Source organism: Apus apus, chromosome 6, assembly GCF_020740795.1.
Source record: "Apus apus isolate bApuApu2 chromosome 6, bApuApu2.pri.cur, whole genome shotgun sequence".
NCBI lineage: Eukaryota > Metazoa > Chordata > Aves > Apodiformes > Apodidae > Apus > Apus apus.
Genome location: NC_067287.1, coordinates 39066397 through 39094269, shown reverse-complemented (window position 1 = coordinate 39094269; position 27873 = coordinate 39066397). Strand labels below are relative to the sequence as shown.

The 27873-nt window shown below is 49.3% G+C and overlaps 1 protein-coding gene and 2 non-coding genes across 3 annotated transcripts; 1 reads left to right on the top strand and 2 right to left on the bottom strand.

Moving 5' to 3' along the window:
* Positions 1-56: 56 nt before the first annotated feature.
* On the bottom strand, positions 57-129 carry TRNAM-CAU (transfer RNA methionine (anticodon CAU)). Its single transcript has one exon. It is a non-coding gene; the product is annotated as a tRNA-Met (tRNA).
* A 328-nt stretch (positions 130-457) lies between these two features.
* TRNAS-GCU (transfer RNA serine (anticodon GCU)) lies at positions 458-539 on the top strand. The gene has a single exon. It is a non-coding gene; the product is annotated as a tRNA-Ser (tRNA).
* A 232-nt stretch (positions 540-771) lies between these two features.
* MCM3AP (minichromosome maintenance complex component 3 associated protein) lies at positions 772-27852 on the bottom strand. The gene is made up of 27 exons (XM_051622739.1): positions 26776-27852; positions 26148-26226; positions 24197-24344; positions 23217-23413; positions 22115-22254; positions 21112-21309; positions 20694-20962; positions 19934-20096; positions 19225-19385; positions 17791-18035; positions 16861-17048; positions 15791-15891; positions 14763-14894; positions 14128-14241; positions 13470-13622; positions 11363-11560; positions 11005-11073; positions 10191-10325; positions 9803-9956; positions 9085-9343; positions 8619-8716; positions 5882-6272; positions 5482-5739; positions 4631-4760; positions 3461-3667; positions 2679-2829; positions 772-2234 (listed from the first exon to the last, which is right to left on the bottom strand). The coding sequence occupies exons 1-27, from the start codon at positions 27823-27825 to the stop codon at positions 2076-2078; spliced, it is 5547 nt and encodes a 1848-aa protein (XP_051478699.1). The 5' UTR covers positions 27826-27852; the 3' UTR covers positions 772-2075.
* Positions 27853-27873: the final 21 nt, after the last annotated feature.

The following is a 27873-nucleotide window of genomic DNA, read 5'->3' as shown; positions in this document are numbered from 1 at the left end:
CCCAACACCAGGCCCTGCCCTGCCCCTCACCCCCGCAGCAAAAGGCGAGACCGCCCTGCCCTCTCTGAGGCTCGAACTCAGGACCTTCAGATTATGAGACTGACGCGCTGCCGGCTGCGCTAAGAGGGCGCCGCAGGTGCAGATTTAGACCGGGTCTGCAGCGCCCGGGGCGGGGGTCGGAGAGGGCGGGTGGTTGGGTGGCAGTGATGCAGACCCACAAGGAAGGGGCTGTGTGTCTGTGGCACATGCTTTGATGGCAGAAATAAACGGCACCCTGAACACAGGGGCGGGAGGGAGCAGAGAGAGGGGCAGATGAATTGCAGAAACCTGCTTGCTGCCTTGACAAGAAGCAGGGAGCTGGATGCCAGCAGCAGGGCATCCCGGATCAGCCAGAGATTTGCAGCCTTCGGTCAAACAAGGGGGGGGGGAAATCTCCAAAAAGGGGGGCAGAGCAGAGGACGAGGTGGCCGAGTGGTGAAGGCGATGGACTGCTAATCCATTGTGCTCTGCACGCGTGGGTTCGAATCCCACCCTCGTCGGGGACTGCCAGGCAGGGGGTGCTGCTGGTGCAGCCCCCGGGGTGCCCAAGGCTCCCCTTGCCTCTCCCCGTTTTGCTGGCTCCCGGGGAACACACGTCTGCCTCTGCAGAGCTGCTCCCCCCTGCCAAAGCTGCTCAGGGATCTGCGTGTCCCCCTGTGCAACAGCCCCCCTCCCCCAGCTCAGCCCACCCTGTGTCAGGAGCTCTGCACAGCAACCAAGTGACAGCACAGATCAAGCCACCAACAGTTTATTAGGTACGAAGCACAGTTACAGCAGATGGTGTGACCCACAGCACGGGGGGGGTTTTGTACCAGCCCTTTCCAGGTAAACATGAGCAGGCCCTGCAGGGCAGAGCAGCACAGGGTAACACCCCTCAGCCCCACCCCAGTCTATGTCCTGTGACCAGCCTCAAAGTATCATGTCTCCAGTTTACACTTCTTATTTCACCTTACTATTAAGCTAACATGGTTATTCTAGGTTTAAGAGAAATAATACAACTGCTACTTAAAAAAAACCAACACAACAGTTAACACATGACTTTCTGTGAAGGCAGCTGGCAGGTTTGGACTGCTGAGAATTTCAAATGAAATCAGAAGCCAGTCAGAGCTGGTTTCTGGCAGGGAAGACCCCCAGAGCTGCAGGAATCTCTACTTCACCAGGCAGCAGTTTCTGCCTGAGAAAAATCTGCTGATATTGCAACCAAACCAGCATTTGTACAGGAGCACTGCAGACATGAAGTACATCTTCCTACCATCTACTGGGAATCAAACCAAAACCAAAAAGGTCTTCAACATCCAAAGCCACAGCTTCTTAAATACTGGAGAATGGAGGTATTCAGCTCTTCCAAAAAAGGAAATTCCTTTCTCCACAGCTGTTCATTCTTTCCAGCATGACAATTACTCTGTCAAATAAGCAACTCAACTGGTTTTAATGCCATAAATTCAACGGAACAAAACTTGGGCCCAGCAACACAAAAATGCTTCTGGATTTGCACTGAGCATCTTTAAATGTAAAACACAGCCAAGTGTTGCACCAACTGGAGAATGGCAGCACTGACATTCCTAGGCAGCAGAAGAGCAACTTCACACCACGGTGCTGCTGCAAGGCAGCTTCTGCAGGAAGCAAGTACAGAGCTGAGACATCTTGATGTTGTGACCTGACTGTGACTATGGAGAGAAATTGCTCTGGTGTCTCCAGGGGCCACAGCTTCCTCCTGGTGAAGCTGTGTTTGCCAACAGTGAGAGCTGGTAGACAGAAAAATCACCCAAGTGTTAAGTCCTTCCAAGAAAGCATTTGGTTTGTCTGTGCCTGTGAAACAGAGGAGGGAGTCCCAGAGCAGCCAAGGCTCCACAGTGAGCCAGAGGGACATGGTGAGCCCCAACATCACCTGTGGGCAAGGCAGCCACTCCAGAAGGGCCCAGGCCTCACATCTGCTCTGTGGTCTTCTCCCATGTGCCCTAGGAGCTGAACTGTTCAACCACCTGGCCCTGGATTTCTTTACCATTTCTTGGTCTGCACTCGTGTCTCAGCTCTGCTCAAATGTCCAGCATGTCCACCAGAGCAGACAGGTGGAGCTCAGAAGCAGTTTCACCCTCCCTGTTGGCTCTGAGGAGCTGCTGCAAGTACTTCAGTCTGTCCGACAGCGTGGGGCTGAGCTCCTTGGTCAGAATGCTGCATCCTTCCTGACTCTCAGCCTGGTAGGGGGAAGAGAGATGAGACTGAGGAACAACAGTTACCCAGAACCAAACAGGAGCTTTCCAGCCCTACTTCTGAAAACAACCAGGGAGGTCAGCACCCTCCAACCCTGAGGAGGCAAGGCAAAAGCTGCATCTTCTGCTGTTTCTACACCAGCCTTCAGCTGTGATGAGTGAAGCTGAAGTGCAGCACCCCAAGGGAAACTGTCCTGACTGCAGGGAGCAGTAACACCACTGAAGAACCCTCACTGCAGCTCTGCAGAAAGCACTGCCTTCCCTGGACAAGAAGTTATTCCCAAGGTGTAGTCTTCCAGTGCTTTACTTCCCAAGCCTATCCAACACTGCACACCAAGGGAACTCCCATTAAAGGCTTTGCAGTTGTGGCAGGTTTGACACCTGCACTCCTCAGAGCTGCAGTCACTTTTCAGTACCACCCTTCCTCACCTCTTGAGCAGATGATGTCAGACTCTTCACCAATGGACAGGTGACAGTTGTGGTGGGGAGCAGAGACTGGGGGAGGTAGAGAGGAAGACCTACAAAATCACCAAGGGGCTCGATGTCCTCAGCTAGCCATTGGTGCAGTTGTTCTTCAAACCTGGGCAGAGAGACCAAGAGCATCATTCAGGCTGCAGCCTGGCTTTGTTCTTGTAACCCCTGTGCTAAGGGTTTGGGGTTCAGAAGTGTCTGCAGGAAGGATCTAGCATTCACACGTGTTTCCAACACTGTCTGACATACCCCACCACTATGATGAAAATCCATCATAGAACATTGTGACACAGAAAGGACCCACACAAACTGAAGACACCCAAGTGATGGAGAAGGCACCAAAGACAGGAAACCCTTGGGCCAACCTCAGAAGCCTTAGTTCTTCAGCTTTGTGGTCTGCATCACTACAGGCACCAAGCTGACATCCCAAGGAGGACTTTACAGACATCTGTGGCACTGCAGTGCACACAGACAGCAGCACACACTGCACTGCTTCAGTGCTGGTGGCTTGGCTGACCAAAATCAGCTTCCAGCTGTTCCTTAAAGCTCCAGGTATTTCTACCACCCTGGACTGCTCCTGTGGTGCAAGCAGGAGGCAGCAGGAAACTACACTGATGAAGCTGAAGATTGGGCTGTCTCCTGGCACTGCTGTACTTCAGCTCCCCACTAGACACACGTTAGAAATTCTTTACAGCCCTGGGTTGGAGCTGCAAGGAAAGGAGGCTGCTCTGGGAACTTACCTCCTGCTTTCTGTTTTCTCCAGTTTCAGCTGTGCCAACAGACGTTCTGGGAGGAGCTCCTGGGCTGAGGCTGTGTCTGTGAGTCCATCTGCACTGGGAATGCTCCTTTCTTCAGCTGGCAGCATGCTCGTGCCACAGCTGTACTGCCCTGGCAGCAGGGACACACTCCAGGGGTTCTTAGAAGAGTTTGGAGATTTTACCCTTGACCTGAGGGGGAGAAAAAAACCAGAAAACCCAACAAAAGTACAGACATTGGTATGAGAGTGTTGGTATTTCCCTCCTAGCTTGAAGTTTAGAAATAGTAGGGAGTGAGAACTGATCATCTGGAGACATAACTCCCTTGTACCAGAGTCAAACACACACCACCTGAGCATGGAAGGAATAAATCTGACAAAGAGGGCTGGGATTCACCCCAAAGTAAGGGATCTATCCCAACATCTCCTGTGACACAGCAGAGCAACAGATAAGCTTCCACGAGAGAAGAGAGACTGGCTTCACTCTGAACCAGGCTAGGGGAGCAAGCTAGACTCTTGAGATCTCATATACATTAATGCCACACAGCTCTAAGGCTCCCCCTCAGCCTCTAGCATTTGCTCTTAGCAATGGCACTTTCCTGATGTCTTCCCACAAGCTGGGGACAAAGCCTCCTCCTAAAATGCTGCAAAATTAAAATACAACATCCAAGGAGTAAGTCTGGAAACCATCTAACATGCAACTCACCTGTAAGGCTGCAGCTGAAGGTGAGTGTGAGGGAGGGGGCACTGTTACAGCAAGGGCAGGCTCACAATTTATCACTATGCTCTTCCCCAACCTCACAATGTTTTTCCTCCCTACTTTGTGCACCTAGAGCACAAGCCTAATTCCTAAGCTTCAGCAGCACTTTCTTTGGCAGAAGTTAATTTCTCCACTTTAAGCTCTTCCCAAGCCATCCATCTCTCTGAGAGCTGAGTAACCCTGCAGAAATAACATCTCCTTACCACCCTGCTCCAGCTCACCTCTGTACCTCACTGCACGGAGCTGTTCTGGGAAGATGCCCTACACTGGGCTCAGCACGGTGACTGCATGGTGTGTCCACCAGGGAGGCCCTGGGCAAGCCCCTGGAGCTCAGCAAGCACCCCTGCTGGCAGCCAGGGCTCCCAGTCCCACAGGCAGTGCCAGCAGCTGCCTCACCTCTCCTGGCCCAGCCGGATCTGCTCCTGTGTGCGCAGCCTGGCTTGTTCCCACGAGAAAGGGGGAGTGAAGCTCTTCAGGTGCTCCTTGAAGAAGTACACGCGGATCTGACCATCTTCACTGACTGCTTCTGTGAACGAACCCAGACCCAACGTTTATTATTAGAACAGATCCTCCCCTTCAGAAGAGAAGCTTCAGTATTAAAAAGCCCATTTGAGGAAAATTTGTGTGCTCACTTTCAAGTGGCTTTAGGTTGCAATTTGCCTGTGAAAATGAGCCTCCTTGAGCTGATTTACTGTTCAACAGATCCCAGATGACTGTGAAAGACTGTAAACACCTAATTTATCTTAATTTTAAAAGTTCTGGTGCACCCACACTCAGAGGGTTAAGCAGGCATTTAGTGAGAAGAGGCACCCCTGTAGTTAAGCCAAACGGGGCACCAAAAAAACCCCACACACTTTTGGAACTGAAAGCAAACAAAACCTGAGATAGAATTCATTAATCCATGAAACTGTGGCAGCCTGACATCACAGCTGACCTGAGCTGACATAACTTCTGAGGGACCAATTCTTGGCTGAACAAAAATCCTCTCCTACTGGGAGAGGAAGGCTGAAAAATTGACCATATTCCTCCACACAGACACAGCATTTCTCATCACAAGGTCAAGTCAAGTCATAATCAACACTAAATACTCCAAGGAGCAGAAAGATGTGCACAAGGCAGAGTGTCATTCTACAGGAGGAGACCAAGACCACAGCTCCCTCCCTGCCACGTGTAAAGGCACCACTGTCAAGATATTAAATGCAGTCACACCAGAAGTATGATCCTTGTTGCAGAAGGACAGGTCATACCTGGAGCAAGAGGCAGCTTGGGTGGTTTCCAGTCTCTCAGTTTATGATCAATACAGATTGCCAAGATATTATCCCAAGGGATCTCATCAACAGAAGGCCCATCTTCATCAGAGTTTGCAGATGTCCTGTTTTTCCACTTCTGGTAAGTTTTGCTCAGCAGATTCTCCACCTGGGACTGGATCAGTGGTTGAGTCTGGGAAGAACTTGCAATCTGAGACACATACTGAAAAATCATGTGGCAAACAGGACGCCAGGGAGCTATGGAAAGAAACCCAAAGTAAATGGTTAGAATTTGTGACAGAGCCAAACTACCCTCCTGAGAGGCTGACAGATCAACAAAGCACAGGCACACCAGGGCATGATGTGTCACCCAAAGGACACCTCAGCATGAAGCACATACCTCCCAATGGAGGCAGGTCTAGGTAGGGGATCTGGAAGGACAGCACAGCCTTCTTCAGCCAGGCCAGGTGATCAGGCATGTTCCACTGCAGGTGGGGCAACAGCTTGTTACCCCCAGGCTCTGAAAACTCAGTCACAGGCCAAGACAAGTCACAAAGGTGCTCTGAGGATGCCACATCTGAAAGGAACTGCAGCAGGCTGTTGTACAGCTCTATGATGACCCCAGGCTCCTGGGATGGCAGGCCAGCTGAACGCCTCTCCTTCCAGTCGTGGAAGAAGCGCTTCCCAAACTCTCCATCAATCCCATCCTCAACGTACTCCTGAAGGGTCTGACTGCAGAGCTCCAGGGAGTCAGGGCACTGGGAAACCAGCCAGCCCACAGCTGCAGAAACCTGCAACACATAGAACACATGTGGTTGGGAACTGCTCCCAAGGGATCAGGACACAAAGGATTCAATCCTGCAGCCTCAAGTTGGACGCAACAGATTCAAGACACTACGCAGCAAAACACAGACAAACCAACCAGCAACATCCCAGGGTTTCATCAGTAATTCCCCAGCGAGGTGGAACTAAATTTCACACAGTAGATCAGAAACAGACAGAAAGAGGCTGCTCACACCAGGTGCAGTTGTGCTGTGGAATTCCCTGCTGCAGGACACTGAGGATGCTGAAAACTTATCTGAGAGAAACTGGACAGATTGACAGAAATAAGTCCATGATGACTGCATCCAGAGAAGCCATGTCTGATCCTGGCAGCCCCTGAATGTAGGGAGATGCAAGCTGTGAGGGTCCTGGGGGAAGCATCACTCCAGGCTTGTCTTGTTCTCAACTTCTCCAGACACCATGAAAAGGGAACATGGGGCTGGACTTGCTTTTAGTCTGAAACAGCTTGGCAATTATCCCTTCCCACCTCTCCAATCCACCCTGCGATGACGCCCACACTTAAAAACTATTTTAGATGTTGAGAAGGACCAGACTTTTCCTCACAGGAAAATAATATGTCCTTTAGGTCAGCAGTCATAACTGATTTAAAATGGCTGCTCCGTCAGGCACTTCAAGCACCCTCCTGTCTGCTTGCCTCCTCTGCCACAAAACAACAGCTTGGACTCCGTGAGGGAGTAACCAGCTGTCAAGCCAGGAGCAGTGGCAGAGTCTGCCCAGAGATGATGCAGCAGGATGGGAAGAAAGGCCCTGCCTGATTGGCAGGGAAGAGCCAGGAACAAGAGACTGGCAAACAGGGGACAAAGGAGCAAGTCCCTGAGAGCCACAAAGGAACTGCCTGCTTGCTGCTTGTGGCTGCTCTCTGCAGGGACACTGGACCTGCTGCTGTCTGCCTTCTGGGGGTTTGCCTGCTCCTTGGGGGTTCCTGCCTGTGGTTCCTGCCTGCTGCCAACCACCTGCGGTGAGGCTTCTTCCTGCCACCCGTGGGTTCTAAGTTGCAGGGGAAGCCATCTGCACTTTATAAATATCTAGACCATCTCAGGAATAAAGTAAGGGATTGCATTTTGGGATTGTTCCCTCCATAAGGTGTTCCTGCCCTGGCTTTCCTCCACACAAACTGTGACTCTATATGGGACAGGCATCAGGCAAATCCCTCCTTCCTCTTCCCCTCTTAGATAATAAGAGTTAATCTGGGTGTGTAAATATTAAGGTGTATTCATACATAAGTATTAGTACATGTATAAGTATTTGGTGTTTCAAAGACTCTATCTCTCCTGAAACCTTCCTCCCCTAAATTGTGTTCAATTCCCTAATAAACTGTTTTAATTCATTAAACTGTAAATTTGTGGTCAGGCTAAATGAGTGGGTATGGTGGGAGGTGTGACCCAGCATCCCACCTCAAATCAGCTTGCAGAGGCTGCTCCTCAGAGAGGCAAGCACCACACCCAGACCCCTTGGATCCACTAACAAGGTTTTCCAACAAGGAAGAAGAACCCTGTTTTACATCCAGACAAATCCTGCCAGTTTGCGACAGATGCGTAAGGATCGTTTCCCATCGTGGGTTTTTGATTAGTCTCCAGGTCACTGGGGCCAAGCACACAGCAAGCTGAAGGACAAGGGGAGAAGCTGGTGTCTGAAGGCTGTCAGGGAGAGATCCATACAATCCTTCTCTGCTGATGTGGGTGGATGGAGGCATCCCTCAGTCCCATTGATCAAGATGGAATAACACCGGGTGATCTCTCAGCAGCCAGAAGAGCTACCAAGGGTCCTTTTTCATGTCAGGCCTGGGGTCACCAGGGTGCAGAGGTGTGTCCAGCACCAGCACCCATCTGTGGGGCAGCAACAGCCCCTCTGCTCGTCAGTGCAGGCAAGACAGACATGGATGGATTTACACCATCCATGTATTCTGGTCTCGGTGCAGTTTGCACTGTTACACAGAAGAAACTATCTTTTATGTAGCAAATGCCACTAATCTCTAGTCAGTTAATACAGAACAGTCATGAATAATGGGACAGTGGCAGAAATACTTAATTTCAGAATAGTTCTGGGTGATGCTGGAATCACTATTAACAGGCGAGTACCCAACTAAGCAAATTCAGGCCTGTCAAAAAGTGGTCAGAGAGCTTTTTGAACACCAACTGCCCTACAGAAACTTTGACAGAAAAAACATCCCATTACATGAGACTCAGCTGCAATTTAAGCTGCTGAGAACATAATGATTTCCTATAAGGCAGTAGTAATTGAGAGGTTAATGATAGTGCAGTCAAATATCTCTTCATGTGAGTTGCTGTTCTTACCCTTCTGGTGCCTTGTAAGTCATTGATGGAACTTGGGAGCTCAACAATGGTGTAATCTGAAATAAGCTGGGCTGAAATCAAGTCCTGCAGCATCAAGCCTTAAAAGTAAGAACATCTCTCATATACACACAGAAAGAACAAACAGGTATCTCCTACTCTGACCTAGTCCCACACCCTGCACACACTCACAGCACCACTGCTCTCCTCCACCCTTCCCCGCAGACGCTCAGGGTCAATTCTGTGTGCACAGGAAAACTGGAAGCCAAAAGAAAGTTCATTTTTTCCCCCCATATTGATCAGTTCTTAAGGCCTCTGGATTTCCAGCAAAGCTTTGAGCAGTACTGTATTTCAGTCTCTCCCTTTACTGGATGCCATATTTTAGAGACTGCCCTAACTGCAGCAATTCTACTTGGGGCAGCCCTTAAACATTCATGTTTTCCCCCAGGGTGCAGAACTACTGACATACCTTCTTCTACTTCTTTCTCTATGGCCTCCTCTTCCTGGCTGGGGACAAGAACCACCAGGGGAACTATCGGGTGGAAAGGTTTGGCCTGAAGCAACTGTTTCAACTGCAGCAAAGCTGAGAGCCAATAAACATCATCTTCTGCAACATCTTCACTCCTAACTCGAGGGGGCAGGAGAAGGAGGAGACCACTGGTCCCAAGCAAGTCCTTCTGCGTCTCAGCCATGTCAAGCTCAGAGTCAGAGAGCACACCATGTGCCACCTATACAAATAACAAAGATAAAAAGTGTCACGTAGCTAAAGCCAAAACCAAACCACCCTATTTTCACACTGGAACCTGCAGTTTATTATTATTATTATTCAGTTTTGACACTTGGTACCAGGAGCTCTGCAATCCCTAAGCTGTTAGACAGACAAGTATGGGAGTGTCCAATTGATGCAGGTGAGCACGAGTGCACTTCAGCACCTGATCTGCCACCAGAACTTGAGATGACTGAGATTCTAACTCCTGCACTGTATCTAGGCAGGTATTTACCCCATCGGCTGAAAACCAGGAAAAAATTCCATCTTCTTTCAGACCTTTTCAACAACTCCATTCCCCCCAGTATCATCTCCCTCCATCTGACAGCACAGTGTGAAAAGCCCCTGCATAACATCCACTGGAAGGGAGCCCACCCTGCTTCTGTGGCCTGTTGGGTAACAGAAAATTGTTCTCACCTACCTTGACACACACGCTGACTTGGATGCTCCTGCTCCCTTGCATGCCAGGAGAATGAAATAATGTCAGTGTTTGAATTCTGCCTTCTGGATGTGGAGCTGTTTTCCTCCAGCTTTTGTCTCCCATAAATTTGGCTTTCAACCACTCCACCAGTATTCTAGCAAATAAGAAAAAATGGACTTCTGGAGTGTTTGTTTTAGAAAAAAAAAAAAAAAGGCATTTTAGGGTTTTAGCACCAGCACCTCTAAAAAAATGTCAAAAAACCCCAAACAAACCAACTGGAAATTTGACATGGTACAGGAAAAATGGACATCAAGGACTGTGTGCTACTACTCTTCTGTTTGACCACCCTGCCTGAGAGAGGGGCACAGCAATCAACTCCTTCCCTCACCTGTTGGGATCATCCTCCCCATATTCATCTTCATTTGGCAAAACCAACAACACCTTCCAAAAAATCTGCTCTTGTTGAAGTGGAATATTTTCAGTGATCAGTGAGACGAGATCCAGGGGAGTCCAAGCTAAATCACTTAAAGAGAGACAGAAGCTGGTAAGAAGATCCCACCTGGGAAACGATTTGGGTTTTTTTTTGGCCTTGAACAAGTTACAATACTTGAAGTAGCTACTGTCCAGTTCAAACAGCCCCAAATTAGAGCTAATTCCTTAGACCTGTTGCCCATCTATTTCACCACAGACCAGATGCTTTCAAGAATTGCAGCTGCTAAATCTACTACACGAGCCTGACTCTGGGGCCTGCAGGACCCCTTGCCTAGTGCTTCATTGCCACTCTGCTTCAGGATGAACACAAAGGCCACCAGAGTGTGTGACAAGCCATGAATGAGAGGGCAGACCTCTGGCTGCACTTCAAACATCTAAATCAACCCCTTTGTGCCACCAGCCAGGCCAGAACAGCTCCCTTACTCCTCTCCCCCTGTGCCCCATCCCAGGCCCCATGCCACCCAGGTACAAAAATCACCATAATATCCATTAGATCCTCAAAAGTTACACCCACAGCAACAGGATCAGATGGCCTAGCTCTTTGATTTAAGTCATCTCCCAGTTTCCTTTATCTTGACACTACTTTCAGAAGCAAGGCTGCAAGTGGGCTCTGGAGTGTGATTTGCCTTTCCTTACTGATGTTTTTGAGATCTCCAGCATTTCTGTTACAGTTTGCTGAGAAAGAAAACAAGGAACTAACACCAAAGTACCTTAACAATCGCTGGTAGAAGTGCTGAACTTTCATTTCATGCACTGTCTTGTTTCTCAGCCAGTTCAATCTAGAAACAAAAGATTTTTAGTTTTAATTTTTTGTATAAAACAAAATACAAGAAACACGAACATCTGAGAAGTACTGCAGACACTTCAGAAAGTTGCCTGTAATAGAGGGAAGGATTTCTTTGGATTTTCAGTCTTTGTAATGGCATTTGTGCAGAAAGGGTCCTTTTAGGAATATTTAAGAACAGTGTTGGAAACCCACTGACATTCACAATTGCAAAAGGCTACACTGTCATTTACCATCCAAAAATCAACGAGATTGCCAACCGCTGTGACTAGAAGTCTCCTTACCTTGTACAAGAGATTCCCAGCTTTCCTCCATTCCCTAGGTTTACAATTCTCCTGCACAAGTTCTCCATGGCTATAGGCCACTCTGCACTGGGTGAGAGTGCTTTCAGTTTATTTTTTGGATCTGGGCAAGAGGGAGCAGCTGGAAATGCCCTCATTTGACGTTTCAGCTTTGTTCGAGCTGCCACTGCCTCCCTCCACCTTGGGAAGAGAACAGACAAACAGGTCACATTCATCAACTCTCTGCAGGCCAAACAGGTTTTCTCATCTTTGCTCTTCAGACTGGTCTGGGCCCTGCAGCACCCCACAGGTCAGCCTGCCCAGAGGACAGTGTGAGGTGGTGGCTGTGGGTGGTGCAGCAGAGCTCAAACCGTGTGTGCAGGGGACAGGACCTGCCAGCTGTGCATCCAAAAGGAGCAGCCTTGTGCCTGTTTCAAAAAACCAGTGCAGACAAAAGGGAGCAGCCCCTGCTTTCCAAGGTGCAGCTGCCCTCAGTGGCCTCACAGATCACAGGAGGGAAGCAGGATTGCCCTTCTTCCATCTCATCCCTGCCTCAGCTCTGCTGTGCCTTGTCCTGTGCTCACCAGGCAAAGTTGAAGCACAGCTTTCCAGCCCCATCTTAAAGGTCTTTTAATGTTCCTATGGCATTTTCCATATGATCCCTTATAAAGCTTTTCTGACACCTTAAGCAACCCTTGAAAATACTTTTGCAACATCTACTGCATAAAGAGTGTGTCTTGGTTTAGTCAGCTGTCCTACCACCCAGTGACCCCTCCCCACCCAAGAATGGGAGCTGGGAAAAGGAAGGGAGACCTATGGGTTGAAGTGGAAACAGATTTAATAAAATAATACTAATAAAAAGCAAATATCAGTACTCACACTGATATAAAATAAGTTGTTATACTCAGCCCCTGCACTGGTGGTGAGCTGTGCATGCCAGATGTCACACACTGTGAGCACAGCAGCTCCAGCAGGCACACCATGGTGGGGGCAAAGGGGAGAGCAGGAGGATGGGCAAGACCCTCTGGGGATGGGGGCTGCAGAGGAGAGAGACCCCTCCCAAGCAAGATGCCCAATTTATAGCCAGGGTGGTGTTTAGGGGAGGGGGCAATCCTGTTGGCCAGCTTGGGCCAGCTGCCCTAGCACCCAGCTAACTCCTAACTGCTCAGGACCTTGATCACCATGGAAGCCCACAGACCATGGCTGGCCACAAACCAGAACAAAGTGTCTGACCAACTTGGTTCCCACCACACTGGGTGCTCCAGGCTTCCAAAAAAATCCACTTTTCTCACCAGAACATTGATTCTATCCCAGTAAAACCAGGACAGAAAGGTATGCCTTTTCTTTTACATTTATAAAGGCAAATTCACCAACAAGGAGTGAATATATAACAAGGCCCTTCTCGTTAGATGCTTGTGTATTTTTCTATGACCAAATGGGTGACACCCAAGAGTGCTGTAACACCAAAATGCCAATTTACATAATAAAAATATTTTATTGCGTTTCCTCAGGTATTTTCAGGGCTTATAAAAAACTCCAATATTCTTGACTGTGGCATGTGCACCTGTTTCTCTCTAGGCTCCTCCTCAGCCCTCCCTGGTGCACTGAAGGCTACTTACACATGCCCTGAAGAGACATACGAGCTCAATCTAAGGACAGGAAAACTTTGCAAGGGAAGGTGCTCCAAAGAAAAGAGACCAGCCTGCTGCTTCCTCTTCAGGAGTCAGAAATGCCACCTCAAGTGCACCTCAACATGGCTGCACTGGGGCAGCACAGGGAGAAATGTTCTGCCTCAGAGCACAACCACCACTGAGCAATTAGCTCATACCCAGAAAAAACAAGTGTCCAAGAAGAAGAATACAAGGAGCAAGCCTTTTAAGTTTTTAGATAGAACAAAGCTGAAATATCCCACCAAGCTCATTACCTGACTAATGAGGTGTGCTCCCCTCCCCACATACAGCTGAGGCTGGTAATCAGACTGCAGGTCTCCACTTAGAGCAGAGACAAGAGGGCAGCAAAGAGAACAGAGCAGACAGCTGTAGTTCACATTCCACTGGCCACTCCTTGCCAATGCTGAGAAAAGCAGCTGTGTCACAGGGTGGCAACTCACCGCTGCAAGTACTTGCAGAAACACTGGAGCTCCTGAAGGGTCTCCTTAGCACTCTGGAAAATTTCATCCTCCAGAAAGAGCTCCATGACATGACCACAGACTTCTTCCGAACAGCGGGCGATGCGGGCCTGTCGGTCTCTTTCTAAGGCACATCTGGTCCAAAATGAAACAAACCAAGACCTCCAGGTGAGGTGGAGACTGCAGCAAATGCCAGGACAATTAGCTAAGGTGCAAGGAGGGAAGACCCTCACATTTAGCAAAGGGGAGAGATCTTCCCCACCGTTACTCTGTGGCCATTCTAAATAAGGCCTGTAATCAATCAGAAGCCACTCTAGCTTTACATTGATCGTGGGCTTCCAAAGAAGGGTCTACAAAAGAGCCCACAGAAGATGATGAGTCAGAAGAAAGAGAAGGGCACAGGGCAGCCTTGTCCTAGGCAAAGCATCTATTCCCTCCACCCTGGGGAACCACCACTGCCTGACAAAGTGCAGCCTCAAACTGGCAGCCTGCTGTACCACCAAGCACACTTACCCTCTTCTAAGCAGCTCACTGAAGATGACATCAGAGAAGGCCAAGCAAGACACCCACCACTCCCCAACAAATTCTTACCCTTAGGGAAGCATCCCATGAAGTATAGCACAGTGCATGTTGTACGTACTTTAACTCATGGGTTGAAGCTTCTTGTAGACCTTCCTTTATTACTTCTTCCATTAACTCCATACCCACCACCTGGCTCCACTGCTTTATTAACTGTTCTCTTTCCTGCTTTTGCCTGGAAGGACAGAGAAAAGATTTAGAAAAGTGAAGAGACTTAGACTGGCAAACTTGCTGCCTGGTTACACAAGCATCACAAGCAGTGTCAGACAGTTCATTTGCCTCCAATTGAGCTCCCACAGGCTGGTTTCTCTCTCTAAAGATAATAAGCTTTGTGTGGAGCTTGGTTTCCTTAAAACTACAGATAAACATGGGATTATTTTACTCTTACCCCAGTAAGCTATAGACAACTATCTCGCTCAAACAGGACAAGTTCCTGCATACAGCAGTGCCAGGATGCATCTCCTTCTCTGGAAGCTCTGGGTGAATAAAAGTTCCCAGTGTTCCCCAAATTCCCACCAACCATTTTCATAGTGGCTGTGTCAGGTCACCAAAACCCTAACTAGGAGACCACCTGAGAGCAGGAAAGGGAGGGTCTGCAGGACCCCAGAGCAGTTCAAGGTTGGCACCAGCTGCCTTTGCAGTGCCTGAGGGGGCACAGAGCCCACCCTGCCCCCAGCAGCAGCAGCAGCCTCTCACCTCTCCTCCTCCACTCGGCGCCTCTCCTCTCGGGCGCGCTCCCTCTCGGCGCTCAGCACCCTCCCAGCCACCTGCCTGAGGATCTCCTCCACCAGCTCAGTCACCAGTTCCTCCACGGCAGCCTCCGAGGTGCTGTGCAGAAATAACAATGCCCTTTTCAAAGCCAGGAAGTTTTCATTCAAAGCCCGAGGCCTGGGCTTTCCTCAAGCACACCCTTGATCTGCCCTGCTGGGCTGACTCGGCCACCAGCCGAGCCCCCTCATTGCTGCTGGCTCCCTCCCCTCACCACATGGGGATAGGGGAGAAAACAGGAAGATCTAGAGCAAGAGAACTCACAGATGGAGATAAAGAGATGTAATAGGTGAAGCAGAACAAATAAATAAAGCACAGCCACATCCCCACCAAGCAAAGGCAGTCAGCCAGCACCTCCTTTGGCAGACCAGAGCCCAGACAGGTTCCAATCAACAGCCACCCTAGAAGATAGAAAACCCCACGTTCTTCTTCCTCTAACCCAGTTTTATTGCTGACCATGGAATCACATGGCATGGACCTTTGTCAGTCTGGGTCACCTGTCCCATCTGTGTCCCCTCCCAGCCTCTGGCACACCCCGAAGTCTATTCACAGGAGGGCAGAGTGGGAAACAGGGAAGGCCCTGACACTGCACCATGCCAGCCATAATGAAAACACCTGTGTGGTCACAAACCCAGATCTATGGCTCTACCAACAAGCACAGAAGCAGCCAAATCTGGACTTACTTCTCTTGTCCCCCTTTGGGCCCCTTCCACAACACAGGTTTCTTGTGGCGGCAGTGAGAGCATCGTGCAAGACAAGGTTTAGAGAGGCCTGTGGTCAGCTTTTCATTAGCCTGGCTGGTGTGTAACAGAGGTGGCAGACACCTCAAGAAAGGTCTGCTTCTCCCTGTATCAGCAAGACCATCTCCACTACAGACCTTGCCTCACTCAGTTTGATGATCATGATGGTGCTGCTGTGATGACAGACCCCTGAGCACCAGCAGAACACGCTCTTACCAGATGGCAGCTGTCACGTAGGCCACTCCTGCTCTGCCAACTTCTCTGCACTCTCCTTTGAGGACCTCGTGCACAAGATCATCCACCACCTCAGCAATGTCCTGCAGCACAGCAGAGGAAGCAGGTGAAGCAAGATGTGGTTCTGCTCAGGATGGCCTGGGCACACAAGTGACATGGGTGCGAGGCCTTTCAGACTTGTTTACCTGACTCTAACTGGGAACATCACCTGCATTTCTACTTACAAACCCAGCCAGTAACCACACACAACAGCCTGGAAATTTTAGACTACCTACAAGGTTAATTACCAACAGTGCAGAAACAAAAGCAGCTTGCTGTATGTTATGGGCAAGCCAAGTCAGGAAATAACAGCTAAGAAAGGTGAATTTGGAGACAGATTCCTATTTCTGTACTGGAGACTCTCTCTTAGAGTTCCCATTGTTCTCCAAGTGCTAAGTAATTTAATTCCAAATGACCAGGTCTCATCTCCCCTGAAATGCAGCCACATGTAGACAGAACACAGCAGCCACACTTTACAGAGCAAGACACTGAGACGTGGGCTCAGCATCAGTGCACATCTGAACACCTGTGGGATGGAGAACAAGGGGAACTGCAGGGATACACAGGGTACCAGTCAAGACCCAACATTAATAATCATGTATCCAGAGCAAGAAACTTTGTCATGTCTGAAGTGCCATTAAAAACAGCTCACTATGATGCACTAAAGCAAAGTTTGCCTACTAAGTGAAAGATAATCACTTTCTACCTCTCTCCTTAAGAGTTTTCTCAAATCAATGCTCAACAGACTCAATGTTTATCCTATGAAGGAGCTGGAGCAAGCACTGACACTGCAGGCTGGCATCTGAAATCACTCAAGACTTTCTCTTTTCAGAACAGTTCGAGGAAACAATTTCCCAAAGTATCCAAAGCACTGAGGCAGGGAGTGTTTCCTTTTGACTCTACATAACACATGCAGATTCTGCAAAACTAAAACAACTTAGGAACTTGGTTACCTTTTATTATATTTCACAGATCTTTCCCAACTACTTCATGATGGTTTTAAATTTCCTTACTGTGTCTGTGTAGACAGGCTGAGGCTTTGAAGGGAGAGGCTCAGGTTCTCCAGCAGGCTGGGAGACTGCCTGTGCAGGAGGCATGGGTACAAGCTGACGAGGCAAGAGTGAGGGCAGAAGATGAGCTGGGGGCTGGACTCGTACTGCTGCAGCATCCAAATCCATACCTTTGCTTTCCACTCTTCCTTCTGGGGACAGAAGAAGAGAAAAAACAAGGGAGCCAGTTCGGCCACAAATAGAAGCAGAACTATTCTTCTCTTCCAAAGCTGACTTGTCTGATAAGTCCCATCAGATCATAAAATGAATCTATAACTGAAGCTTGCTGCCTTAAAGATGAAAATATAATTATATCATAGAAACTAATGTATATTTAGGAATATTTTATATAAAACATTCAAAAATGTCATTGCACATTACCTCCAATACCAAGTATTGGTACCATGACCAATAATAACTCAGCTGTTTTCAGCCCAGTACCCCCAGCACCCAGCACCCACCTCTTGAATAACTGCAAAATATCTATACTTTCAGGACAAAGAAAGCACATGCTCAGCTGACTTGAGAAACGTGATTGTACACAGAGTGGGAACAGAGCTGCAGTACAAAGTCTGCCCACAGCCAGGGAAAGAAGCTGGATGTCTGAAGCAGCCAAACATCTGGCTATTTCACATCTGCTGGCAAAGCTGTGCTTGTTTCCATTAGTGTGCTTCCTGTGTTGGGAAACCCATCTTATGACTCAGTTTGCTGCTTAGCTTTTACAGATCTGTATGTACACCTACATCAAAACATGCTTTCAGGACACCCAAATTGCCATGCAATTCCAGCCTGTAGGAGCCAAGAACTGTTACTGCTTTGTTAAACAGAATGACCTGCAGAGCTGACCCAGCAGAGTGTTCCTGGGCTGTGTCCCAGATGCCTGCTTGCTCTTACCTGCTGCTTCCACGCTGGCTTTTTGGCTACCGCTAGCTTGATCCACAGAGGTGCTGCCACCTGTGTACTTGTTCTGTGCATTGAAGCTGGACACTGGCACGTGGTGAGGCACGGGGGGCAAGGGCCCACCATTCACAACTTCCCCCACAGAGACCATCAGCTTCTGGCTGACAAACAGGGACTTGTGGGGCTTGGGCAGCCCATCCGGCTCCAGGAAAGCCGAGCGGTTCAGCTCCACGTAAGCGCTGCAGAATGAAACAAAACAGGAGTGTGTCCTCAAAGCTCCAGCAGGTTGCTGTTGGACAGCTTGGAGGGGCAAAGCAAGACAGGTCCTGGACACTCAGGATTACTCCTTGTAGGCTGGATCTTGATCCTTGGCTGGAAGCAGAGCAGGGAAGGCAGCGAGCACGGTCCTCACAGCTGTACTCCTAGCACAAGCTGTACCAACACTTCTGGGAACCTTCATGGACTATCTTGTCTCTCCTTTCAACCTTTACCCACTGTATAACCTACGTAGGCTGTACCTAGACTACACCCCACATGAGAGATGCCAAGACCATCCACAGAAGTCATTTTAAAAGCTGCAGCCTCCTTCCAATCTTGGCACCTGTAGCCTGGCTAGTTTATCATCTCAGACCAGAAGGTTAGCAGGAAATAGAGCACACTAACTGGCATGCTCAAGCTTTTTGTCTTCTCCAGTCTCCTGAGACTGCAAGTCTGTATGAGCACACCTTGCAGTGTGTGTAGTATTTCCACAGCAGACACTCTCATCTGCAAACCACTGGCTTCTCATATCCTCTACAAACTGCTCTACACTGCTCAGCTCTGTCCTGCCCTACTGTATCACCACAATGCCAGCTTCCTGAGAGACCTGCATCCTCCTTTCCTGCAGAGCTGCAGCTTACTACAATTCAACTGCAAGATAAGAATTTAGTTTTGTTGTGTTTTGTTTTTTTTTTTCTATTGGGGTTATCCACTTTTCTTTCCAGGGAGGAAGTCCCTGGAGTCCATTGGAGACAGAGCTCAATATGCAGTGTCTCTGTCAGGGGAAATGTTTCTCTCATTTTCCACCACCTTCCAGAAGGCTGAAGGGATTTTTTTAACTGTTGAAATCCCTCACCACCTTACCAAACCAAGGAAATAAAAAGTCCAAGTGCAGAAAAAGCTTCTGTGGAAAGTCAACGTAGTTACAAGGACACAAACCCCATTTCTCGAGGGAAAGATGCAAAATTAAAGAACTATTCCTATTACAGCCAGAAAAGTAGCAGACATTATTAAAATCTGCATCCACCATTACCCTGTAGTGCTCTACCTACAGAGCCCAGCCCCTCCTCACCCTTCACCTGTTCTTTTCTTTTTCTGGCTCCACATTCCAGGACCCACATTAACACTCACCCAACACTGGTCTAACCCCCCCCCTTTCCTCACACTCACCCATCAGATACACTCAGGCCATAATAACTGATGAAATCAGCTGCTTCCTCACAGTCTCTGAACAGCAACATGCGAACCAGGTGGTCCAGGGGAAAGGCTGTGCACCTCTGGGTGCTGACAGTGTAGGCAATGTTGAGAGACTTGAGGGCATCTTTACGGATCTGGGGGAAAGACAAAAGCAAGAACCAGGTCACTACTAAGTTAGAGACCCCAAAATAGTGCAATGTGAGCATGAAAATCATGTTGAAAAGAAATCAGTACCTCGTCATCAAATTGCCACAACAAACAACCATTCAGATGTAACTTTATTTTTAACTTCTATGCACTTGCTTTCTAGTTTCTGCTTCTATTTGGTGCTGCTCGTTTTGAGCACAGCCCTTTGTGATTCTTGTGCAGAAGAAAAAGCTTGCAAAGGCTTCTGAGACTGCAGGTTGATCTTTCCTTTGTGAAAGTCTCAGGCCAGATTCCCTGCTTCCCAATGATTTTCAGGGGAAATAGTATTTGTACAGTTATGGGAAAAAAAATGCTGCAAAGAGCATGTTAATATCTGCCTTTGTATCATGGCAGGAAACTTGTAATAAGCTTTTTAAACACTTCTGAAGAAGCAAGAAAGGACTATTTTTAAGGTTAAATATCTACCAAGGTTTATGGTCACTAAGATTTCCTCCCAACAGTCCCTTGAAAAAACATCCATCTGCCTTTTTCTCACCTGGTTGAAATAACAGTGTAAGAGACAGGCGTTCAGATAGGAGGCAGCTTGCACCAACTTGAAAAACCTCACAAAGTTGTTGCTGTTTAGTGCAGCAAAAACTTGAACTGCAAATCTAACTTCAGGAGAGTTTCTAACCTCTGGACGAAACTGCTGTACTTCCCTGTGGAGACAAAAGACAGAGATTAACCTTTTGCTTCAGTCTTAATGATCACAAAAAAAGCAGTAACCTGTGACAAAACAGAATTGAAATTATGAGCTTTAATCAGGACGTGCAACTCTTGCTCAACCTCATATTTGCTGCATTATAGTCTTCTAAAGATGCCTGCATAATTAGTGCAGTTATTTAGGTGCATCACTCCTCCATCTAGAGAGGAAGGCAGGCAAGACATTGGCCAGCAAAGCCAGGTATGGCTTCCCAGAAAATGGCAGATAAAGCAGTAAAGCTTGGACACCTCTCTGGGAAGAGGAAAAAAAATTCCTTGCTTGAGACTAGTGAAGATGTGACTTGTTTTTGTTGGGGTTTTTTTTACTATCTGCAGGAGCTTTAGTGAATTATCCAGGGAAATGAAGCAAAGCTTTGTTGTTGTTTTTTTTTTTCTTAAGAAGAGAAAATTTTACAATGACTGACTGAAATACAGCACACTTTCTTTGACCAAACCACTCTGCAACTAAACTCTCCATTCCAATTTGCCTGGACTTAATCCTCAATTCTTCCCAAAGGCAAAGAGAGAAAACAAGGGGTATCTGTTGTTCCCACCTGAGAATATCACCCTTGTTGAGGTTGAGCAAGACATTATAACCTCTGAACTCTGCCTCACTGTTGCAGTAAATCCCCTTGTTAGCCAGGTCCTGATACATCTCCTTCAAGCTCTGCAGGCATTTTGTCATGTTCTCGTTGTTGATTTTGGCATCGAAGGAGGACATAGGCTCCTCACACAGGTGGTGAGCACAGTGGATGTGGAAGCGAGTGCACTTCTCGATCAGAGACACCATCAGGGGGTTGCACAGATGTTGCTGGGTTATATCCTAACCAGGATGACACAGAAAGCATTGGATGGGTTTTTACAATGCACAGCCCTTTGGAAAACTGCATTACTTTTTGCTTCACTGTTACAGCATTACATGATCTCTTGCCTTTCTGCCACCACCAAACATCTCCACCTGCCAGTGCTCACCTTTCGTATTCCACGAGTTCTGTTCCAGACAAAGTCGTACCACTCTCGGTAGTTTCCTTCTCCCTGATCCATAATGTTTGTCACTAAATAGTCCATGGTCATGCTCAACACCTCAGAGGGTCTCAATTCATGGGGCAAAGGTTCCTCCTGATCTGCTGAAGACCTGCTGTATTCCTTGATTGCTGCTACATGATCTACCTGCAAAATGTGGAGAAACGTCCAAGGAGCCTGTTCAACTTCTCAGGGGTACAGAGGATTTCAGCCCATCCCTGCTTTTAGTCAGGAGCAGAGCACTGAAGTAATTTCTCCACTGCTCACACTAAGAGCCCACAACCACTCCACTGTGATAGCAAATATCTTTTGTTTTCTTTTATGACAGGACCCCAGGGGTTGCCTTGGCAGTCTCAAACTCAAATCCTTCCAGTCTGTACTGCTGCCCTATCACTTTAGAGGCATCGTTCTAAAGGTCTGTCCGTAGCTAAACAAAAGATGCCACTTAGAGCGAATAAGGAATTTTCTTGCCTTCTTTGTTTTACAACAGGGAATTTAAAGGCATTAATGAAATGGCCAACAGATTTTTTTCACAAGAATGAACCCTGTGACCAACGGGTCATGGGATGACAGAACTGTCAGAGCTGGAAGGGACCTCTAGAAATCATCCAGTCCAACTCCCTTCCTAAAGCAGGATCACCTGGAGCACATTAGTCAGGACTGCATCCAGGGGGATCCTGAATACCTCCAGAGAAGGAGACTCCACAGCCTCCCTGGGCAGCCTGTCCCAGGGCTCTGTCACCCTCACCCTAAAGAACTTTCTCCTCATATTTCACTGGAACTTCTCACGTTCCAGCCTGTGCCCGTTGCCCCTCATCCTGTCACTAGAACTACTGAGAAGAGTCTGGCTCCATCCTCCTTGCAACCACCCTTTAGGTACACAGGCATTAATAAGGTCTCCCCTCAGCCTTCTCTTCCCCAGGCTAAAGAGTCCCAGCTCTCTGGGTCATACCTTGTCAGATCCCAGAAGCACCTCAAAGATACTGAGCTGGTTCCTTGTCTCTCTCATGTAGCGCTCCTTTTCAGGGCACATGTCCGGGCAGGTGCCAACAACAGTTTTAGCTTTGCCAAGATCAGTTCTTTTTATTCGAGCTAAGAGAAAACAAAATTGAACAAACACTAAGCACCTTTCATTTTTCTTCTCATGACAAGCTATTACCCTGGTGTGGAACACAGCCCTCAGGATGACAAATGCCTCAGCTGAGTCTGTACACTGGCTAATGGACATCAAGAAGTACATTGCTAGGGCAAGAGTTCACAAAAAAAATCTGTTAGGAAAAAGGTCTCTAGAGATTCCCATCCTACTTCTACTCAGAGCAAGGCTGTATCCACACCCTGGCAGGGTCAGAAACGTAAGGATGGGGTTCCCTCCTCTCTGGAGCCTGTCTCAGGGCTGCACCACTCCTTTGGGGAAGCTTCTCCTATCATCCCACCTGGATATCAAGAGTTCTGCTGAAAAGATTGAATTTTCTAAAAGATACCATGTTTTGTATCCGAACAGCCTACCCTGTTTTGTGTCTTAACTAAGCATGAGCCATTTCCCAATTTCATGCCAAGTGGCTGAGAAATCTGTTTGTCAATACTAAAAATAATGTCTTAAATAAAAAGTAGAGTCAGCTTTGAAATGGCGAGAACAGGATGGAAGGGTTTACAATCCAACACTGTGGAACAAAGGACCATTTCTCAACATAATGACCAACTTGGTAATAGTTTGGAGAAACACCAGTGGGCTTTGGGTGGCTTCCTTAGAAGAGCCTGCAGGGATGCAAACCTCTCCACATGGCTCCTTCACAGAAGATGAACAGTCTGCTATTCACTTTCCACAAGAAATAGCCACGTGCAACAAGTATAACAGATTTCTGTGTGTTCTACAAGAAGTTAATGCATACGACTCTCCCTCACAGTAAGGAACATCCCACAGGCTGCTCCATATTAAACTCTCTCTTTGAAGCCACTTCTATAATATCACAACAGCTGTGCCACTGACACCAACAACTTCTTTCTTCCTTCCCAGCAGAGAAGCCGACGTTATGCTTCTCGGCCCGTGGCGTTACCTTGTCGCATGATCTTGTCCCTTTGGTCCAGAAGTTGGTATCTCTCTTCTGATGTCTCAGCCACTAATCCTACCAGGTTACTAAGAGATGACAGAGAAACTCCCAGGGTCTCCAAACTCTGCCCTTCAGGGCCAGGATCAAACAGATCTGCTTCAAACTGCAGCGCTTTTCGAAGACCAGGCTTCTTTGCGGGAGAGCTACAAGTAGAGGATTTTAATCAGTGACACTCCAACACGTGCCTGGCCCTAATCAGCTCACTGCTCTTTGTTAACATCTCTGTTCAGAAGGGTATTTAGTGTGAGAAGCCTGAATGCTTCCTGTAGTAACAGAGGTGAAAAGATTTTACAGGGCGCAGATACAAAGACACTTTTTCAATCAGGGCACATGGACCCCTTCACAACGTATTACTAATTTCATAACTCTATGACCAGGCACACCAGATGGCTTTTGTCAGACCAGACACACCATTGAGGTACCACAAGATGAGAACCCCACCACTTCAGTGACTGACACGACATGGGAAGAGTCCTGTGCAAAGACCATTCCCTTGAAGTGAGACAAGATGATGATCCAGATTCACCAGTTGCTCTGAAAAGGGGATTCTCATCCCACAGAACTGTAACTGCCCACAAACGCACCTGCTCCCTTCAGAAGCCCCTCTCACCATACTGAGAGAGGGGTGTCATGACTGGTAGCTGCTATTTGGCTCTGCACTGTTACAAACAAAACATTCAGAGACAAATATGCTGACCAAAAAAGTAAAAGGCCTTTCTATGTAGCTAGAAGTACCTTCCTGACAAAGCGTGAGGTCTGTGAGCTTACAAACCAGCCAAAAAGCCACATGTGAAACAAAAGCATGCCAGAAGAGACAAGAGCAGCACACTCCTCAAGAAAAATATGGCTGTTGGCCACACCCTAATCATCTTTCACCCCATCCATCCTGCTTCCTGCCAGATGGATTCTCAGAGCAGTAGATGTACCTTTTACCAGGCATGACACTGCTGGCAGAGGATCTTATTAAGGGCTTTCGAAGAGGGGAATGCTGATAGTTTGGCTCTTCATTGCTTGGCCTTCCTTCATCTTCACCTGCTTTCTTCTCCTTGGATGGAAATTCTCTTTTTGCTGGACCTGAAGTGACATAGAAACATGAAGCCAGGTACTTGTCAAAGGGTTTAGGCAACAACTCTTCTTCCCCCATGGGAGTGGTGGTAGGCAGCTTGCTTAAAAAAATCCTATTAGAAAACAAATCTAAGAGTCACAGTTTTGCACACAGATGCAAAAGTCCCATGACAACTGGCACTAGATGCTGTACCAGGTAAGTCTACCACCTGCTAGTCAGCTTCACTGTTCTATAAAGATTAAGCATTTTTAATTAAAATTTCACTTGGCAATAACTGTAATTGGTCAGTGGACTGTCAGTAAATGAAGCCTGATCACCCTCCAGATTTCAGTTCTCTCAGATTTGGGATATAATCCACAAGTCAACACTCTCTACAGAATATGAAATCCACTTCATCTATGTAAGGCACAATTCTCAGTGCTTCTACTGAAGCATTTTAGTTATTAATTTCACACACCTAAGCTTAGGTTGGCATGCCTTCTCAAGAGTTACATCTACACTCGCCCAAAAGGACCAATTTCTTCCCCCAGGAACAAACTTCCAACCAGTTGGATTTCTTAAACCCTCTCAGATTAGTTATTTCAGTTATCACTGCCATTCACATTTCTACAGACCTACCAGCACAATAAAATGACAGCAGTGACCAGGCAGCCCTGCAGCTGCTGCTGCAAGATGTTGATTCTTAGCAAGGCAACTCTGCAGCTGTTGATTTTCTGGAGGGCAGGCTGGTCAAAGCTGTGGGGAACCCTTCACCTGCTGACAGCTGAAGTGCATCTCCAGGCCAGGGCCTCTGAGGTACATGCAGAGCACTCATGGGGCTAAAGGGAAACACAATTCAAGCATTCCCCCAAGTTGGCGAAGTGCCATCATTCACCTTGCCCTTGTCCCCAGCTAGGTCTGGAATCCAGGTTTCCAGCTTCTAAGCTCAGTTCTCTCTAGGTTGCTCTTTTTGGTTCAAGCAGTTAACTGTGGATATGCAGAACTCAGTTCTCAGGACACACTCCTGAAAGGCCACGTCCCAATCCATGCTCTGAAGCAGGCACCAAGGCAGTTAAAAGCGGGTTTTCTTATGCCCCCAAAGAACGTGCTGCTTCCAGACAAGACCATAAAGTTAACATCACCATGTTCCTCTCGTGTGGCTGCATGAGTGATTTCTAGATTCTCTTGTAAAACTACCTGTCATTTCAAGTGTCTTCTGCTTTTTCACATGGCTGAAACAACATTTTGGCTCAGATCAAGGTAAACGTTTTAGACAACAAGAATTTAAGAAAGAAGCAGTGCAATTTCCAGCTGTGACTGGCAGCCACTCACTGAAGATTTCCCCAGCACCAAAGAGCAGTACTGTGTGGGGGCTGGAAGCTCACACAGTTACAAAAGCAACTTCACAAAAGAAAATTCTCCAAGGGGTAAGACAACCCTCCTGGCGGCCAGGGCTCCTGAACCACGTGCTGGTAAAGGCTAAGAAGTTATTCTGGAAGCAATGACATGCTTTATCCTGTTCTTTTTTCCTTCCCCTGCACATTTGCTACTAGCCTCTGCCACAGACAGGGCGAGTGGGGATGCCACATAAAATGCTGAGCACCTCTCTTTGTGCTTCTGTAAAGAACAACCTGCAGTGCTCCCAGGAGCTGAGAGCACCAGGCAGCCTGACCAGCAAAAGCCAAAGGGAACCACTGCACTTCTGGAGCTGTAACATCCCTACTGTGGAGATCATCTTTGTGCCACTCTCAGCACATCAGGACACACAAACAGAGCAGATGGCATGCCAGTTACGTGTCCCCTGGTCATCCTACCTGGAAACACAGACTTACTTGTTTTCTTCTTATGCCAAAATGTTATGATGTCTTTGTTCAACTCTTTTGCTTTCTTTCTGGCAAGAGCTGCAGAGGCCTGAAAAGAAAAAACAAACAGGAGCAGAGGAGGAAAACCTATTAGCATCACAACACCAAAACACGCAGAGCAACTTGTGCTTCGGACGCTTTTACCGATTCCCACAAAACTCTGGTTACAGCATTTTAACCTCTCAGTTTGGACAGGTTTCCAAGAGCAATAACCAGCTGACAGGGCACGTTTTTAAGCACAGAGGGAGACCAGCTGACAGCTGCACTCCCAGCAAGCAGGGCACCCTGCGGAGGCTGCACAGGCTCATCTCACCTGCCGAGACCGAGCCAGGATGCAGCAGCACCTGGACTTCAGCTCTGGGCAAAGTCAGACAACGAGCAAAAGATCAGTTCGGTGTTGGAGCTGGGTGCCAGCGGGACAGCTGAAGCCGGGCAGAGGTCTTGCAGCTACCAGGCTTCAGGTGCAGCTCAGCACACGTCCCTCCCTCCCTGCCCACAGGCACAAGGCTCCGGCAGCTGAAGCACAAGGGCCAGAAGCAGCTCCCGGGGGAGCGGGACCCCCCGAAGCGCCCGGCCCCGCACGCCTCCCGACACTTACGTGGTCGAAGAAGTGGAGAATCGCCACCTTCTTGTTGCGCCTGGTCAGGACCCGCCGCACTCGGACGAACTGCCCGAAGTGCTTCTCCAGCACCGTCCGGTCGTTGAGGTAGTCGGGGACGTTCTTGCACTGGATGGCGCTCAGCTCGCCGGGCTGCAGCCCCGCCGGCCCCTCCGCGCCCCGCGCCCCGCGCCCGGCATCCCCGGGGACGGGGAGGAGCCGGTCCCCGCGGGGGGCTCCGCGGGGCTCCCCCCGCCGCCCCGGCTCTGCCTCCCGGGGGGGCTCGGCCGAAGGCAGCTCCTCGGGGGGTCCCCGCTCGGCCTCGGCGGCCTCCCCGCCGCGGGGCCCGCGGCCCTGGCTGCGCAGCACGTCCTGCAGCGTGCGGCCGAACAGGGCCCCGCCGCGGGGGCAGCCCCGCAGCACCGCCCGCTTCTCCGGCGGCGGCGGCGGCGCCGGCACCGACACCGACACCGCCCGCCCGCCCGCCGCCCGCCGCGGGGAGCGCTCCCGCTCCTCCTTCCGCTTCAGCCCCTTGCCCGCCGGCTCCGACAGCTCCTCCAGGAGCGGCCGCGGGTTCTTCTCCTCCGGGCGGCCCGGGGCGGCGGCGGCGGGACGCGAGAAGGAGAAGGACTCACCCCCCCCCGCCGCCGCCGCCTCCGGGCCCGCCTCGGGCGCGAAGCCGAAGGGCGGCGAGAAGGTGAAGGAGGCGGGGACGAGCGGGCCCTTCTCCGCCTCGGCGCCCAGCAGCGGCCTGAAGGCGCCCTCGGGAGCCTTGAAGCGGAACTCGGGCGCCGCGAAGGCCCCGCCGCCCGCCGCCTCCCCCGGCGCGGGGAAGCCGCCCAGGTTGGTGGGCGGCTTGAAGCTGAAGCCCGCGTTGGCGGCCGGGCCTCCCCCCGCCCCCAGCCCGTAGGGCTGCCCGAAGGCGGCGGGCCCCGGCGCGGGGGCGAAGGGGAGGCCGGCGGCCGAGCCGCCCTGCCCGAAGACGGCGGGCTGCCCGAAGCGCAGCGGCGGGAAGGCGGGCGGCCCGCGGAACGGGCCCCCGGCGTTCATGGCGGGCGGAGCGGGGCCGGGCAGCGGAACGGGAAGGGCAGCGGGGAA